Source organism: Labeo rohita, chromosome 5 (genome assembly GCF_022985175.1).
Source record: "Labeo rohita strain BAU-BD-2019 chromosome 5, IGBB_LRoh.1.0, whole genome shotgun sequence".
Lineage (NCBI taxonomy): Eukaryota > Metazoa > Chordata > Actinopteri > Cypriniformes > Cyprinidae > Labeo > Labeo rohita.
Window position 1 is genome coordinate 1,689,700 of NC_066873.1, and position 17,876 is coordinate 1,707,575.

At 35.4% G+C, this 17,876-nt stretch overlaps 1 protein-coding gene across 1 annotated transcript in view; it reads right to left on the reverse strand.

Moving 5' to 3' along the window:
- Window positions 1–10,358, reverse strand: part of arhgap31 (Rho GTPase activating protein 31) — a 32,308-nt gene extending 21,950 nt beyond the window's left edge. Inside the window, exons 1-3 of the mRNA XM_051110695.1 lie at window positions 9,738–10,358; window positions 629–731; window positions 322–466 (exon numbers count right to left, since the gene is read on the reverse strand). Coding sequence (XP_050966652.1) covers window positions 322–466; window positions 629–731; window positions 9,738–9,837 — 348 coding nt within the window. The 5' untranslated portion in view covers window positions 9,838–10,358. The remainder of the gene's footprint in view (window positions 1–321; window positions 467–628; window positions 732–9,737) is intronic.
- Between the last annotated feature and the right edge of the window lie 7,518 nt (window positions 10,359–17,876).

Sequence of the window (17,876 nt, forward strand, 5' to 3'; positions counted from 1 at the left end):
TTTTCCTTTCCTTTTTGTACTGTAGTACAATAAAAAATCAGTCAATCAATAAAAAGTGTCCTGTGTTACTGCTAAAACAAATATCACTTGTACTTATTTTGTCTAATGCAATGACATTCAGATACTTTTGGGCATCTAAATACTGTATTAAAAATAATTTAAAGATTTTTAAAAAAGTATCTGAGGGGGAAACACTGAAAAGAGCTTTTTTTAAAAAAATAACATTTTATTCAAAACTCTAGCCTATTGTTCTCTTAGCAATCTGTTTTTCTGCTATTCAAATCTTGTCTAGCCCATCCCTTTTTTATCTGACAAACTTACTGTAAATTTCTTGTAGAGTTCATAGGTGAGGAGCGGGTTGGGCAGCTCTCTGAAGTACAGCTTACATAGAGATCCCACGCAGTGGATATCCTGAAGATACACTTCTTTAGTGAGGTCAGGACAGGTTTCAGAGCAAAACTCCTGTCTGTATGCACAAACACACACACAGATACACACATAAACTACAAAGAAAGGATTGTATAAATGATTCAAGCAAGCATTTAGACAAGTTCAGTATTACAGGAAACATTTCCCATCATGTAACACACTTGTGTGCTTGATATGGCGAGTCTAAAAATTGGCCCACCTGAGTTTCTGAATGTTAGATGTGATTCCTGAGAGTCTGTAGATTCCGTCCACAATGCCATGTTTCTCTATGAACTCTGCACAAGTCTTCAGAACATAAGGAACTAGACAAAAAACAAACAAACAAACAAACAAAAAAAAACGGGACAAATTCATGACTGGTCATTCAGAAACTTAAATGTAGCTTCATTTATGAAAAAAATAGAAAATAAAAATAAACAAAACAAAACAAAATGAAACCCAAAATGAAACTTCAGTCATCATCATATCACCTAAAGACACCTTTTTTCTTTTATGGAAGACAGAATAAAATATTTTAAGAAATGTTCACACTAATCTCCTCCACACAATAAAAACATGCAGTGGACAAAGAAAAAATGCCATAAGTAATAGTATGAAAATTATTTAGCAGCTTATATATGCATTTGCATATACAGCAAATATAGCATATTTGTCTTGTGTGCTACGAGTTTTGTGAGGCCACATGGCAGGTTTATAGGATAAACAGATCAAAATTTACGCTTTAAATGTACTAAAAATTATTCCTTTCACCTCTCACATCTCACTTTTTCAGTGAACAAATGAATCAATTAATTAATCAATCAAATCAAATAAAGAATAACAGCACCGACAATAAAATGACTGCATGTCATGATCGGTCAAGAGACCTGAGAATCAGTAATGTTTTGTTGACTCCTCTACATGCACCAAGTCTGAATATATGGAGCATGAGATTTAAGTGCTCTTTTTCAGTTTTTTTAGTGAATAACTGCTTACATTTTAGTCACCTCAGACAAAGCTGTATTTAACTTCAGAAGACTTGTAATATAGCACACAGGTGGTATGACATTTTTGAGGATGCTGTTTGATGTTTGTTTGCTTTACATGTACTGTAAGTTCTCTGTAAAAAAATTGACTGTAATTTTAACGGTAAAAGACCGTAAAATTGGTTAATGGTAAGTTCCTCTACCATACACAGTGGAAAACTGTATGTATGTAATTTTATGGTAGTATACAGTTTTTGGAAGAGCGTATAATTTACAGTGAATAACTTGCATTGCATTTCACATTTGATGTTTTTTTGTTAAAATAACTATGTTTCTTCTTAGTTTTTTCTTATCAGTTGTGTATATCAGTGTAGGGTGACCACCTGTCCCACTTTGCGTTGTACTGCACAGCATTTTCACCCCTTGTCCCGCACGTCGCATACTGAGAAAATGTCCTGCATTTTCATCAGTCTGTTGGTTTTTAACAATCATATTAAGAAAAATATCCATGCATTCTTTTGCCTCTATTCTTCATTAATTTTAACCAGTTAAAAAAAACAAAACAATGCAGCTTTCTCAGACGCAACTTTCTTCTTATTTTAATAGTTTGTTTGAGGCGGTTTCTATGGTGTTATTTTAATGACAAATGTCTAGAGCACATTATTGTAATTGCGCTTTCTCTCGCTTGCATGTGCACACTCAGAAACACAGATTAACGCATATGACAATGGATGTAATCAGTATTTACGAAGCATAACAGTAGAAAATGTATCAGTCTTACACGTGTCCTGCATTGTCCCACAAAATCACATCTGTGTCCCACAACAGCCCTTTTGCCAGGTGGTTACATTACATTAGAATAATGTAAAATAATGTTTACTGCATTATTTCAGATTGATGTGTGTTAGCATGATGGTGTTTAGTGTTTGTGTGAATGACACTCTGCGCCTTCTATATATGTTAGTATTTAAAAACTGCTACTTTCTCATCACCACTTGCTTTTGGTGTTTTTTTTTTACAGTATGAAAAAAAGCAGCATGAAAGTTCTTCAAAACATCTTTTGTGTTCCTCAGATGAAACTCATGAGTTTAGAACGACTTGAGGCTGAGTAAATGATAAACTATTCTTTGGAATGATTGTTTAATGACTGTGTAAAATAATGATAAATATCTACATTTGTAAAAGTACAACTGCAACATATTAATTGTGAAAATGCAAGATGTAATGCATTTGTTATTACTGTAGCACTAAGTGTACTGCAGCTTTTCTGAGTCTAAGAAAAATGTGTATGGTTTAGTTGTGAGCACTTTGATGGCAGTGAAAGGAAAGGTCCATTATTTTTTTCAGACATCTTGTCATCAAATAGTGGCCACGTATCTCAAGATACACAACTGTCATCAAGTACTCAGACAAAAGAACTGCAGGCCAATATTGAAGTCAACTGGAACAACTGTACTGTCAAATGCAGCCATTTTCATGTTTTAGCCTGACCCTGACATTTTTTCTACGTGTGCTCAGACTGAGGTAGTCATATCCACATTTGGCAGCGTTCCTCCGGTACGCAGAAACAAAAATGTCATAATTTTTCCCTACAATAGAAATCAGCCTTCCAGGCATGCATTCCTCAAAAGCATCATTAGTTCTGTCATTTGCAAAGCATTTTGGTGATTTCTGAAACCATATTTCCAGCATACATTTGCCAACACCATCGCAAAGTTGTGTAGTTGGAACTACAGATCTCAACCTGTGGTTAGAAGCATATTTTCTTGTTAGTATGGGATGTGGACTTAAATAGTCCATGTTCTTGAGCAAATTAAGCAAGCTGGCATGCAGTGCTTTCTAAATCATTCCTAAACTCCACCGAAATATAAATGCATTTGTGAGCCTGGACCACAAACCCAGTGCACGTAGCAAGTAGCACCGGAATATTTATAGCAATAACCAAAAACACATTGCATGGGCCAAAATGATGATGATTATTATTATTATTTTTAATATCATTAGGATATTAAGTAAATATCATGTTCCATGAAGATATTTTGTAAATTTCCTACTGTAAATATACCAAAACTTACATTTCCAAAAAGACTGGAACCTTAAAACTGGATTTGTGTTAACATTTAATGTTATATATATTTATCTCTTAGCAATCAGCCCTGTTTTTAACAAGTGAGCATGAAGGACCCTTAGATTATGACTTAAGAGAGAACAACTCTGAAAACATCTGATGAGGAGCCTCCGTGCTCAAAACGTCACCTGTGTGACAGTCTGTTATTACATTTTTGTATTTTTTGGAGTCTAGGTGTTCGACTTTTTTCATTTCATTTTTTTTGTCGAGCACCCTGTTTGACAGTTTTACCAGTGACGTGTGTGCTTTTGTGTTGATTTTGTTTAGGAGAGAACCTGCAATTAATCAGATATCAAAAAAGTTAAATGACGGGCAACGGAAAAAGTGCAGTATAGGCCTCAGATGCCGTGCAGCAGCGTCTCAGAGACATTATGCTGCGGACTGAAATGAACCACATGTTTAAGGGAGTAAAGTGTACATGATTGTTAACGTGATTAAAAACAATGAACGGCTTTCTGTTGTTTGTGTAAAAGAGCTATAATGATCCGACATTATGTGGTAGTACAGGAAACACACCCCAGGTTTTTATTTTAGTGGTTTTGTTATGATCTGACAAATGACCTATAAGCAACTGGCTAAAATAGTTCATGTTTAGTATTGTTGTATTCTGCAAGTCCCAACAAATGTAAGGAAATTACTGGCTGATGCACAGTATGTAAAATGGGCCAATTTTTGGTAAAGATGAATTAGAAATTTTTTTGTTTGTTTGTTTGTTTTTCAAAAATTTAAAAGGCTGTTCTCTGTCTGTTTGCAAAATGTCACAACTTTTATCATCTAGTTATATCCACAAGTTTCCGGGGGGCGCTACTGTACAACTTCCGGTGAGGCGGTGGATGTAGTATACTGATGGAATTTTGTGTGCTAATTAGCAAAGAGGCTAAGTGTTTTTTGACCATTGTTTACTTTGTAAAGTTGCAAGCCTTTATAAGATATGTCACTACGGTTCTTAGGGACAATATATGCTGTTCGAACACTCATCGTTAGCAAGTTTGGATCGCTAAATCTTGAATGATGGTCAACTAGTGAAATGACATTTGAACTGAGACATCAGAGCTTGTGTTAAAGGTCATGCCAGATGAAGCTTTGATTTGAGGCTTGTTAATGTAGAAATCACTTTCGTAGAAGCCTCACTTTCTGTCCATTCATGTGCGCGATTCACTTTGCGTGTCCTAATGTTCGACCCCCAGATCTTTGCCAGTACATTTTCACTGGGACTTATTTAATAATTACATTTTTAAATACCCAGTCATACAAGTAATATGAAGAATACAAATTAGTTCAGGAAAATTAAATATTTGCCATACGCAATTAATATGTGTACATTATTCTTCTACTACATCATATTGATATTTGTACTGGCATTTAATGGCATTGCTTAATGGGTAAATTAATTTATCAGAGTCAGAAATTCAACAAACAAACACACATGGTTAGGTTTTCATTTGTGCATATAATGAGTCGATCTATGGAAATTGTGGTGAATGCTTCTTCCGACGGAGCTTCACAGGCTTTTGGCTGCTTTATTTTCTACTAACCACCAGATCGTGCTGTTTTCGACACTTTCGAAGCTTTGAATCTTTTCCCGAAACAGTCCGAGGAAAGTCTCGGCGCTTCACGAGGCTTCATTTGCCAGTCAGTCCTGTCAACTGTTGAATGAATGAGTGTCACGTCCCGCTTGTTTTTTGGAAGACGCTCCCACTTTTGACACAAGGCCTCATGGGGCGTAGGAAACTTGTGGATAGGTGCTTTAACAATTACTAGAGTAACAGTTATTGACATACAAGACTATAGAGCTATATACAATCAGTGTGTTTAAGTGTTCAGTGAAGAGTGGAGCTCATAGTGAAATCTCCAACTGTTGAATGTAGACTTTGAGCACAGAGACATTACTGAGAAACTCCTGAGGAGACACATTCAAGAATATTGGGGCATGTAGTTGACCACTGACAAAGCTTTGTGTGACAAAACACTGGAAAAATTTAGACAATAAAACCAAAACTCTTTAACCTATAGGTAATACTTTGATATCAGAAAGCAATCTTCAGTTTTAGACAATAGAAAGGCCATACAAATACAAAAAAAAAAAAAAATAGTCTACTGTATGATGTTTATCACAATTTAGTAATATACAGAAAGTCATAGTCATCAACTATTATATATCATTGCAAAATATATAAGAAGCATATTTTCTCAAGTCTGCGTTCCTTGTGTGTTAGCCTTTTACATAATCTGTATGTACATGTCTGTTCTGCCTCTTTTCATGTAGACTACAGTACTATTACACCGTCCTTCCTTTATCCTGTCGCTTATTGTGGAGAAGGTGGACCAGGGCAGGAAGTTAAAAATGGTTTGTTTGTTTCAGAGGAAACCTGACACACCCAGGCCTTGCAGCTGGTATTACTTATGACACTTCCTCTTATTCTAAAAGGCCTTTGGAAAGTTCCCACCCAGCTTCATCACTTCCTAACCATACCTTCAGCCATGATATCTTTAAACGTTAGATTTATTTATAAATATCATGTTTAAGTCTCCAAATAGACATCGTCACAATGAGCTACAATTTATAAGGCATTTCACAGCAGCTTATACTGACGTTTATTGCTTTAATTGACTGTGCTTCTTTCTACCATAGAAAACAAATGGAGAAATGACAATCCATACCATGAATCTGAAGGAAACGAAGGAAAACAGACTATTTGAGATCAGGACCTCTCCATTCCTACCACTTCCATATACGTATCCGTTCTTTCATCCATCCATTTTCTAATTGTCTTATTTCCCACGTCATTTCCAAAAATGTCACTAGCGCCACACTGACTTGGTACTTGTGTCATGACGTCACAACATGCAAAAACCAGGTTTGATGTTATCAATGCATCGTCATGTGACATGTGACATTTGGTCTGTTCATCATACACAGTCATCTTTTTACTGATTCAGAAACCAGCTGTATGGAGTACTTTAATGCTACGCTTGTGTCCTTTTTGGACCTTGAAATTTTAAACCCTATTGACTTTCACTGTATGGACAAACACAGACTTTGCTGAGTAAAATATTTACAATTTTTACTTTTCCAGTTTGTGTGGAAGTCTGTCGGAAGAGTATGGAACGTTAATTCGGAGCCACTATGAATTCAGTTTAACCTATTTGTATTATTATTATCTTAATATTACTATTTTCAAATGATTTGTTGCCCTTTTTCTGCAGTAACCACTAGGCCACAGTTTATACTTAATGTCATCTTTTTATTGGAGATTATCAACAGAGTTTTGTTCTTATAACAGGTGAGGATTCTCTAGTTTTCTCAGACTGGATTTCGGGAAATAAGAGCTTATTGTGCCTGGTAGATGTGGAGAAGTAAATAAAGTTGTAGACTCAATAACTTGTTGATGCAATAAAATACCAGGCACTTCACTGAGTCGTAATCCATTTGCAAAAGAATTGAAAGTAGCCTTACACAATGCTTCACTATAAGAAATGTATTCCTAATAATTTACAGTAATGAAAAAGACATTGGTAGCACTTTATTTTACAGTCCTGTTCCGCATGTACATATGTGACCCTGGACCACAAAACCAGTCTTAAGTAGCACTGGTATATTTCTAGCAATAGCCAACAATACATTGTATGGGTCAAAATGATCAATTTTTTTTTTATGCCAAAAATCATTAGGATAATAAGTGAAGATCATGTTCCATTAAGATATTTTGAAAATTTCCAACTGTAAATATATCAAAACTTAATTTTTGATTAGTAATATGCATTGCTACGAGCTTCAATTGGACAACTTTAAAGGTGATTTTCTCAATATTTTGATTTTTTTACACCCTCAGATTCAAGATTTTCAAATAGTTGTATTTTGGCCAAATATTGTCCTATCCTAACAAACCATACATTAATGCAAAGCTTATTTATTTAGCTTTTGAGATCATGTAGAAATCTCAATTTCAAAAATTGACCCTTATGACTGGTTTTGTTGTCCAGGGTCACATATTATGTATTTATTACAATAATTACAATAACTGGGTTATAACTAAATACTAATCCTGAACCTTCCCCTAAACCCAACCTTAACCCATGTCGTTGCCTTATACTACCAGTATTTTCTTGGGTGAGTACACTTTAAGTACATATACTATAAAATAAAGTGCAACCAGAACATTAGCAGTCTGAAACCAAATAAACCAGTAAACCATCTAAAAAAAACCCCACAATTTGTTGAGTCAGCTTAAAATAATTTGTTACCCTGCTGCCTTAAAATTTTAAGTTCAGTCAACTCAAATAGGTTTCGTCAGCTTGAAATGTTAAGTTGTACTAAGTGACAACTTAGAAATGTGAGTTGACTAAACTAAAAATTTGGTTCGTTAAACTTAACAGCGTGGTTTGTTACCCAGCTGCCTTAAAATTTTAAGTTGAATCAACTCAAATGTCTAAATTGTCACTTAGTACAACTTAATATTTCAAGCTGACGAAACCTATTTGAGTTGACTGAACTTAAAATTTTAAGGCAGCAGGGTAACAAACACACACAGAGTACACACAACACCACACATCCCTGAGCAAAAGCAAACATTTTTAAAAGAAAATTAAAGAAAGCAAAAAAGAAACATTAAAGAACGTACAAGAAAAATATGGAATTCAGGGAAAACCAGATCATTTACTATTCAGAAATTCTGCTTGAGACGCAGTGGAGACCTCCAACAGGATGGATGAATGAATGATTGTTCTCTGACAGGAAGATGACTGCGAAAAGCTCTCATTTTGACCTGCCAGCAGAGACGTTTTCCAGTGTTTTCCAGTTAGTTCAGTAAGGAGATGCTGACATCTGACATAGATGTCTTGTTGAAAACACTGTCCTCAAATGTTATTATACATAGTCCTCAAGGCTCCTCTATTTGCAATACCTGCAGATCTGTCTGGGAAATGCACGGAACAAACAGGCCTTTCAGGAAGTTGAATTCATCCAAAATGTATTCTGACTTTACAGTTCGACTCCTGAAAGTCATTTTGGAATTATTATTTGATATCACACAATGGGGTAATGGATATTGCTTACCACCTGTGTCTATCCAGAAAGTATAAACCTATTTAATGCTCAAATAAAAGTTAAACTTCCTAAAAAACTTCACAAGACGTTTAAGTAATGAAGGAAAATCAATGGCTTAACTGATAACTGATTTGTCATGATAAAGAATTAAATAAGAATTAATAAATAAAAAAAAGAACGATTGTTATGATTTCTTCATTTGAAAAAAAATAAAAAAAATAAAATATTTAAAAAATACAACACAGAAAATGAATCAAATTCTTCCAGATGAATATCTTAAGCGCATTTATGGTTATTCTCTCTGTCGCAGTGATCAAAACATGTGAGCAGACAGGATGTAAAACAAAAGACACAGTCACAGGCTTCTGAACTCTGTTAAGTCACACGGATCTGTCAAACTACCGCTGGCATCACACTGCTCCCAGATCAGTTCATTGTGTTGTCTCTGGTAATGTTAGAGCTTAGAACATGGCGAGGTAAAGCTGCTTCTGGATCAGCGTGAGGATGCAAATCATATGCTGTTATGGCTGATGTCAATCAAAATTCATAATCATAACACACCTTTGAATTTATGTTAAGGATATGAGCAAAACGACTTTGAATAAACAAATGAAGAAAGCCCAAGGGCATGTTGTAAAATTGATTCAACTGCGATAACACACACACATTGATATTTCATAAACAGCATGTCGGCATTTAACGCGAACAGTATATCTTTAAAATCTAGTCGTCCCTTTTTCTCCTCCTCTTCTCCCCCTTCCTCTTCCTCTGAACATTTCCTTTGCTCTTTATTTTCTTTCAGTGTGTGTTTGGTAAATCAAAGCGCTACACAACTAGTCGGGCTAAGATTACATTCAGATTTATTTTATGCCCATTAAAGTAGTTTTAGGCACGAGGAAAGTGTCGACCGCAAGGACTCAAAAGTTTGTAGCTGGACTCTGAATAAAGTATCTTCTGTTTCAAAAGCTCAGAAACATAGACACATCCAGCAGTGGAAATGGGTGTTGGTTTATTACACGTAGCTAATGTTTACGCAGAGGCCCAGGCTGCTGCTCCGGTGTGGGTCGGTAATAAAGTAAACTTATTATGACGGCCGGGGCTCTGAAAGGAGAGGCAGCCGTTATATGAATGACGAGAGGAGGCGTGAGTACATAAAAGAGGAATTTACCGTCTTGTCCTGAATTCTGCAGATGTTCAGTCAAGTCACAGCCGAATGCATTTTCAGTTCCTTTCCTTTTGGACTTCAGCTTGGCAGCCTTGTTCTTCATCAGGCTTCGGTAACTAATCCAGATCAGAGTAAATACACCTTCAGATCAACCATTGGCCCCACGACACATGGGATGGGAAGGGGCAAATCTGGTCAAAGTGAAAGAAGAAAAGCCCTAAATCAGGAAGTCCACGGTGTTAAACAAAAGAAATCATCCGCTCACATCTTGACCGAGCCACCAAAGAGCTGGTGTGGGCGAAGAATTCTGGAGCGCGGTACACGCCCAACGTCACTTCATCATCAGGCTCTCTCCTCCCTCGAGCCCTTCTCCAGACCGTGAGGTGAGGGGCAGAAGTTATGACTAGAAGCCTCCGTCCCACCAAGACGCTTAGCAGAAAACACGGTTTCCTGTTCTTTCTACTCCGGCTATCTATCTATGCTTTTGGTTCCACGTTGTTCAGGAGGTCATGGAGCTGCTCTTGAGTGGAGGCTTGAAATGTCAGAAGTTTTTGCGAAGGGGAGGGCAGAGGAGCGAGGGGAGGGGAGAGAAATAGCTGCCTGCTTTTTCTTCAGCGCTTCGGACATTACTGAACCCCTTTCACCCAACCCCCCCACCCCGCTTTCTCTCTTCCTCCCTCCTTTTTTTTTTTTTTTTTTTGTGACCATGGCTCCAACAGGAAACCTGCTCTCTGCCTTCCTGAATGCTTCCAGAATACACAATTTCCTGTAAAGGGAACCTTGTTTGGAAAACAAAAACAGACAGAGAAGGACGTCGGGGAGAGAGGCGGCAAGATGGGGAGAGAGAAAGGCAGAAAGAGATAGAGAGGACGTGGAAAAAAAAAAATGGGAGAACAGAGCAGATGAGAGAGGGGAACACACAAGGTTCCCGTTAACCACGGCTTGTTAGCCATTTTGCCTGTTTCTTCATCTGCAGGCACTTCTGTGTCCCAGACACTAACAGAATCCATTTTGCAGATTTCCAGCTTTTTGATAAATGAATGTCACATTAAAACTTTTATACCGTTTACCAGATTTTATTTCTGTTCCTTTGTCCCAGACCTTAAAATGTAGAACCCATCAAGACCGGTTTTTACAATTTTTGACTTCCCCCCCTAAGCAGGATGCCATCACAGTCAACATTTTTTGCCACTTAAAAGATACTTTCAAAAAAAAGTTAGTGTACTTGGTGTTAGTGTACAATGAGTCTAACATACTTGAGATCAGTGTTGGGAAAAGTTACTTTTAAAAGTAATGCATTACACTTTTGTGTTACATTTTATACAAAGTATTGTGTTACGTTACTTTTGCGTTACTTTTTAAAATCTGGGCAAGACTTGCTTGTTTGTTTTTAATATAAAAATTCTGTTTTTGGCAAACGTAAAAGCCCTTTTACAACAAAAGCCTCAGGCTGAAATAAAAAGTAAATTCATGTCTGTACTGTATGCAGAAGAAGAAAGTTCAACACTCTTCAGCCAAAAAAATAAATAAATAAATAAAAAGCTTATTAGTAAGGTTGATTTGGATCATCAAAGGTCAGCAGCAGACACTGGTTCATAAAATGGGATTAAATACATAAAGGATATTTGTATTATTTAACATATTTAATTATTGCAGGTTTGCATCATATTCCGATTTGCATCTTACTATCTTTATTCTTTTTTTTTTCTTTGTGAGTGAGATGAATTCACGCATGTTCACATTTACTCTAGAACTAAAGTAACACCTTGCTCCAGATTTCTTTCTCAACATCACTGTAAATAAAAACACAATTTGTTGAGTCAACTTAAAATAATTTGTTACCTTGCTGCCTTAAAATTTTAAGTTCAACTCAAGGTCAACTCAAATAAGTTTAGTCAGATTGAAATGTTAAGTTGTACTAAGTCACAACTTAGATTTTTGAGTTGTCTAAACTAAAAATTTGGGTTGTTAAACTTAAAAGCTGGGCTTTCTACCCAGCTGTCTTAAAATTTTAAGTTGAATCAACTCAATTATATAAGTAGTTGTCACTTAGTACAACTTAACATTTCAAGCCGACCAAACTTTTTTTGAGTTGACTGAACTTAAAATTTCAAAGGCAGCCAGGTAACAAATTATTTTAAGTTGACTCAACTTGTTTTTTTTACAGTGATGGGGACAGGAGAGCTTTTAATCAATAAATGGGGAAAAATGTACTTATTTGAAAAAGTAACTCAGATATTTTCTTGTAGATTAAAAAGTAATGCGTTACTTTACTAGTTACTTGAAAAAAAAAGTAATCTGATTATATAACTCATGTTACTTGTAATGCATTACCCCCAACACTGCTTGAGATTGAAGAGGAGAGGTGATGTTTGAAGAAAACAATGACAGAACCTTATATTTGTGAAAAGAAAACTTTTTTATTGTGCATTGTAACCAAGCTGCCTAATATTTAAAAAATTGTGAAAATATTATTTGTGTATTTAGAATACATGAAATGCTAGCTGCTCAGAAAAACACATAAAAACATAATTGAGACAGCTTGCAAGGAGTCATTTTGCTGTGATCTGAGAGGAAGGAAGTATGAAGGATCGAGGACAGTATATGCTGACAAACTTGGCCATGGAAGCAGAAGCCGTAACCTTGACAAAATCAACACAAAAGTGTCACCAAGCGAGCATCTGTCTTCTACAATTTTAAGACAGTTTGCACATCCAAAAGGCTTAATCCATTTGTGCAATAAAACTTCAGGAGGTCTGTTCATTTAATTTCTAAATGTTGTTGGTAAACTTTTATGGTGCAAAGTACCAGGGCACATTCTAACCTTTTCAAATCCCAATATTTAGATCACTGTATTTATGAAGACTGTTTATTGAATCAAAATGCAGTACACATGTTAATTTTGTGAAATATTATTTCAATTTTAAATGTCTGTTCTTTATTTTAAAATATTTAAAAATGTAATTCATTTCTGTAATGTAAAGCTGAATTTTCAGCATCATTACTCCAGTCTTCAGGGTCACACGATCCTTCAGAAATCATTCTAATACGCTGTTTTGCTGATTAAGAAACCTTTTGTTTCTTAATTACTGTTATTATTACAGTTAAAAACAGCTGTGCTGCTTCATATTTTGTGGAAACCTTTTTAATGCATAGAAAGTTCAAAAGAGCAGCATTTAGAAATAGTTGAAACTGATTTTTTTTTTTTTTTTTTTGTAACATTCTAAAGTATTTACTGTTACCTTTGATCAAATGAATGTATCATTGCTGAATAAAATAAATATTTCTTTAATAAATCTCACTTGATCATTAATAAATAATCAGACAATGTAAATGATGGGAAATATGCTTCTGTTTTCTCCCTGATACATGACAAATGGCCTTCTATCAGTAATCCACATTTCTTCTAACAGCTTTTCCTAGCAGACACTGAAATTATTAGTATCAACAGACAGAAAATGGATCCTTTCAAATATGACATAAAAAAGTCATTAAAGCGTTTCGAGGATAAGAACAGACTCTTTTTTGTGTGTAGTCACCATGTGCCAAAGGTTGTTCTTCTTTCTATAGGGGAATCCTGCATCATGTGACAGAAGCCAACAAAGAGCGAATTCAATGGGATGCCTGTCAGACAATCTCAGTCCATGATGTAATAGAGCTCAAAACTGCCCACTTTTTCAGCGGCCTTGGTTCCATAAGCGTTTTCCCATTCATTTTCTCCATGGGAATTCAACAACAAACTCCTAAGTGAAAGAGACTGGAGAGCTTTATGTTAGCAGACAGTCACAGCTACAGTATGCTCTTTTGCTGACACTCAGTTCCAGTAATCAAAAGCAAATTCAGAGGATGAATGAAATCACCTCAGTGTGCTTTCATACTGAGGATGCATCGGCTTGTGCTGTGTCTCAAATCACTCCATATCCCCTACACAGTGCACTGTATAGAGTGTCATATATAGGTATAATTTTGTAGTGGTGTCTGAATTTGTGTGAAAATGTGTTCAAAAGAACAGCATTTATCTGAAATAGAAAGCTTTAAAAGAAATTTAAAAGAAGACATTAAATAAATTATTCATTTGATCAAAAGTGATAGTAAAGACATTTATGTTTCAAAAGATTTCTGTTCTTTTGAACTTTCTGTTCATCAAACAATCCTGAAAAAAATTGTACACAACTATTTTCAACACTGATAATAATCAGAAATGTTTCTTTGAGCAGAAAATCAGCATATTAGAACCATTTCTGAACACTGAAGATTGGGGTGATGATGCTGAAAATTCAGCTTCGATCACAGAAATCAATTACATTTGAACAGATATTCACATACAAAACATCTCTTAAACTGTAATATATATATATATATATATAATATTTATTTAATTATTATTTTTTTTTTTTGCTGTATTTTGGATCAAATAAATGCAGGCTTGGTGAGCAGAAAAGACTTCTTTCAATACACATAAGCAATACTGTGTTTGCGCAAATATTTTTCTCATGTTACTCAAATAAAATAAATAAATAAATAAATAAAATAAAATAAAATAAAATAATGTATTTTCTGAAAATGGTGTATTTTCTGAACATTTCAATTCATGAAAAAATCTGATCTTTGGTCATCAAAATAAAATATTTGTTAAGTGTTTTTTTTTTTTTTAAAAATTTTTTCTCATGCCTTAAAACAGCTTGTATGTACTCTAGCCCCCCTCCACCCCTTTGCCTCATTTACTATACGTGAATCTATGAATATCCAATTTAGCCCGGGAGAGGTGCGTCTGACTCCGAGCTACTTTTACACTGTTGCTGCGGGTTATTTTTCAAGTTAGCGCTTAGTGCCTAGCAGTTGTGCTCTATTTAATGCTCTATAGGCTCTATTAAATGCCCTATTTAATATTTGGTTTTGTGCTGATAATCCTATTGGTATATTTTGCATACTAATGATAGGAATCTCTCCTTTGACGTGATTGGTTACTGAAGTTTGTTACGTAGCAAAAAAAAAAAAAAAAAAAAAGGCTGTTTCAAACCTCATTTCTGGGACAGTCTTTGGGAAACTAGTTTTAAGGAGAAAATACTCAGCAACGGTGTTGATTAATGGACTGGCACATTTGTCTAAAAGCATATTAAAAACACCACACAGACAAATAAACAACATAAAAATCTTGATTTTCACTACAGGGGGACTTTAAGAATTTTTTAACAAGGTTACAGTTAAAAAACAGATGGGTTAATGATTCTGATTCATTGTTACAGAATACACATTCATTATTTCTTTCAATTCGACATATTTTGATAATATAATACCTAACATAGTATGTTATATGAACTATTTTGAAAGTTACCTCTTCAAATGTGTTAGTTAATAAGTGTTTGTTACATTGATTTCATACATGGGTAGATTGCATGTTAACATTCCAGTAACTGACACTAGGGGGAGTATTTTTGCTTCTGCAAGAAGATCTAATGTGATTTTGCTAGAGTTCGGGGTGATGTGATGAGCTCCAGCATCACTGGACCATATAGAGGATAAGCAGTTTGAAAAACAGATGGACGTTTTTGTTACATTTTCTAATAATTCAAAATGATCAGTCTTAACCCATAGCATGTCCTTTTAAAATTGAGCAAAATTTTTAATTAGCATTGTCTTTCTAGTCGTTATTTTTCATTCTTCATTCCTAACAGAAATATCAAATACTGAGTGCATTTTTAGTGGTAAGAATTCAACTGATTATTATTATGACAGTTTGTGTTGTCTGTGAGATAACGTTGTCTTAAATTTGACTTATTTTATACAATTTTTGTAAATATAATGTTAGCATTTGTAAAACTAATAGAAAGACAAGGGGTGAGAATGGACATCCTTGTCTAATTCCTTGATTAATATTAAACGGTTGTGCTTTCTCTGTGGAGTTTGCATGTTGTCCCCGTGTCTCTGGTTTGCCCCACAATCCAAACGTTGTAGAATTAATTTGTCTGTCCACCATTAACAGGGGATTTGTTCTCTTTTAATGTTGCATAATCTGATCTCATCTAATGCCATTTCTGCTTTATATAAGCTCCAGGAATTCATCAGCAATGATTTTATGTTCCTTAATTAATTTTTAAAGCTAGCAATTTCTGTTAGATGGCAGGTATGACTGGTATACAGGGTCCCACAGAATTTAGTGTAAAACATACAGTTATTCAATATTTTCATTAATTTGCATATTTTAAGTTTTGCTTAGATTATTTTCCTTCCCTTATTATCCTTCCTCATTAAGACTTCCTTTGTAGTATATGTAACTTCACAGATTCTTGGTCAGAGTACGTAGAAGATAGTTGGGTAATTCCATGATTCTCTCCACCCTTATTATTATTATTATTATAGTCATGAATTTCCTTATCATTTTTATAGCTATAAATCTCAACTCATATTTCATTAGCTCCCAGTATCTTCCACAGGCTTTTTCTAAATGGGCCTTACTCCACAATGTCCATACTGTTCTGTTCAGTGATAATTTTGACAGGCATTTTTAATTTAGTCTCAGTCTTTATCTTGTCATCAAAGTCATTGCATTTTTGTCAACTTTTAGTCATTACTTTTAGTCAAACTGCAGTTACCAACATTTATTTTGGTAGCTATTTTATAGTAATAAAATATTAAATAATAGTTAATAACTAAAATAGTTATTAATTATTCTCTCTTTAGACCAATCAATTAAGCTTATGAAAAATTTGAATTAAGGATTGAAAACAAATATTTTTCGTCGTCGTCTTCGTTGATGGAATTAACACTGTTCTGTTATATGCCAAGGACTCTTATTTTGATAGTATTTAGTTCCATTGTGTCTGTGTTCATTTCCTGTTGATTAAATAGGGTTGGGGCATGATCCAGTAGTGACTGCATCAAATGTTTCTATTTCCAACATGTTTTCACAACATTGGGTAATGTTGCCCTTTACAACAGCTGTTAATTAATCTGTAGAAATCTGTTGATTTCTTTAAAAATGGTCAGTCAGAGTTAGAATACACTGACCACTCTGAGTTTTTGTATGAGTAGATGCTCACAAATCCTCTCACAAACAAAGTGCAGACATTATGTAAATACGAGACTTATTGTGTGGTCAGCTTCAATGATTATAATGAAACTTTGTGCGATTTTGATGAATGGAGCTGAGTGAGTTTTTAATGATTATAAATGGAGCACTCTTTGCACGCTGTCTAGGTAATATATTTTATATCACATGTATTCAGAATTTATCTGACTCATTTATGCTGGGACTTGTAGGTTGTTGCAGGACAGCTAACTTGAAACTATTTCTTAGAAATCTATCAGGGCAGTTGCTGCCCCCTGAGAAATAAAAATGAAATGAATATGAAGAAAGATAAATTATCCTAGGCATGGAAGCCAACTACCTTCATCCTCCGCCAGTTTCATATAGTTTTATTTACTCCCTGCTTCTGTCCACTTCTCTGATCCTTCCTCTTATGCTGGTTATATCCAGCAAAATGACTCTCTGGTTCCATCCAGATCCCTGGCCCTCCTCCTCCACTGGTTCCATCCAGAATGGATTACTCCCTGGTTGACTCTTCCTGCTCCATCAGTCTTCAATGGCTCCCCTGAATTCTCACCCTTCTGCTCCTCCAGTCCTCTAGCTTCACCAGGGCGACCACTGCCTCCTGACCCACTAGATCCACTGAGTCAAGGCCCAAGCCTGGAACTTCTAAGCCTTCAGCTCCACTATGGTCCTCCATCCTTTCGGCTCCACCAGGGTTCCTTGTCCTTCAGGCCTCACCATGAGCGCCCTTCGTTTCATTAATTCATAGTCCGATCTTGTTTTGTTCATATATTTCTACATTGCATTTCCTCATTCCAGAGCGACGCAGATTAACAAGATTAGTTCAAAATAGTTCATTCGTTTGTGATCGGTGAAGGCTGAAGAATCTGTAATAAGGCCCTAAGAGCAGAAACGTTCAATGCAGAAGACAACAATCAGAAGTTGGTGAGCCACCAAGTCCCAGACTACTTCCAGGACTGTCAGACAGAGGATGAGGGGATGCTTAGAGCAGGCAGAAGGGTGACACAAGCAGTGGACCAAGCTTGGTCACGATCAGGAACGGGCCAAGGTCGTCTGCTCAAGGTCCTGATTCTTACGCTCAGTGTTCATTG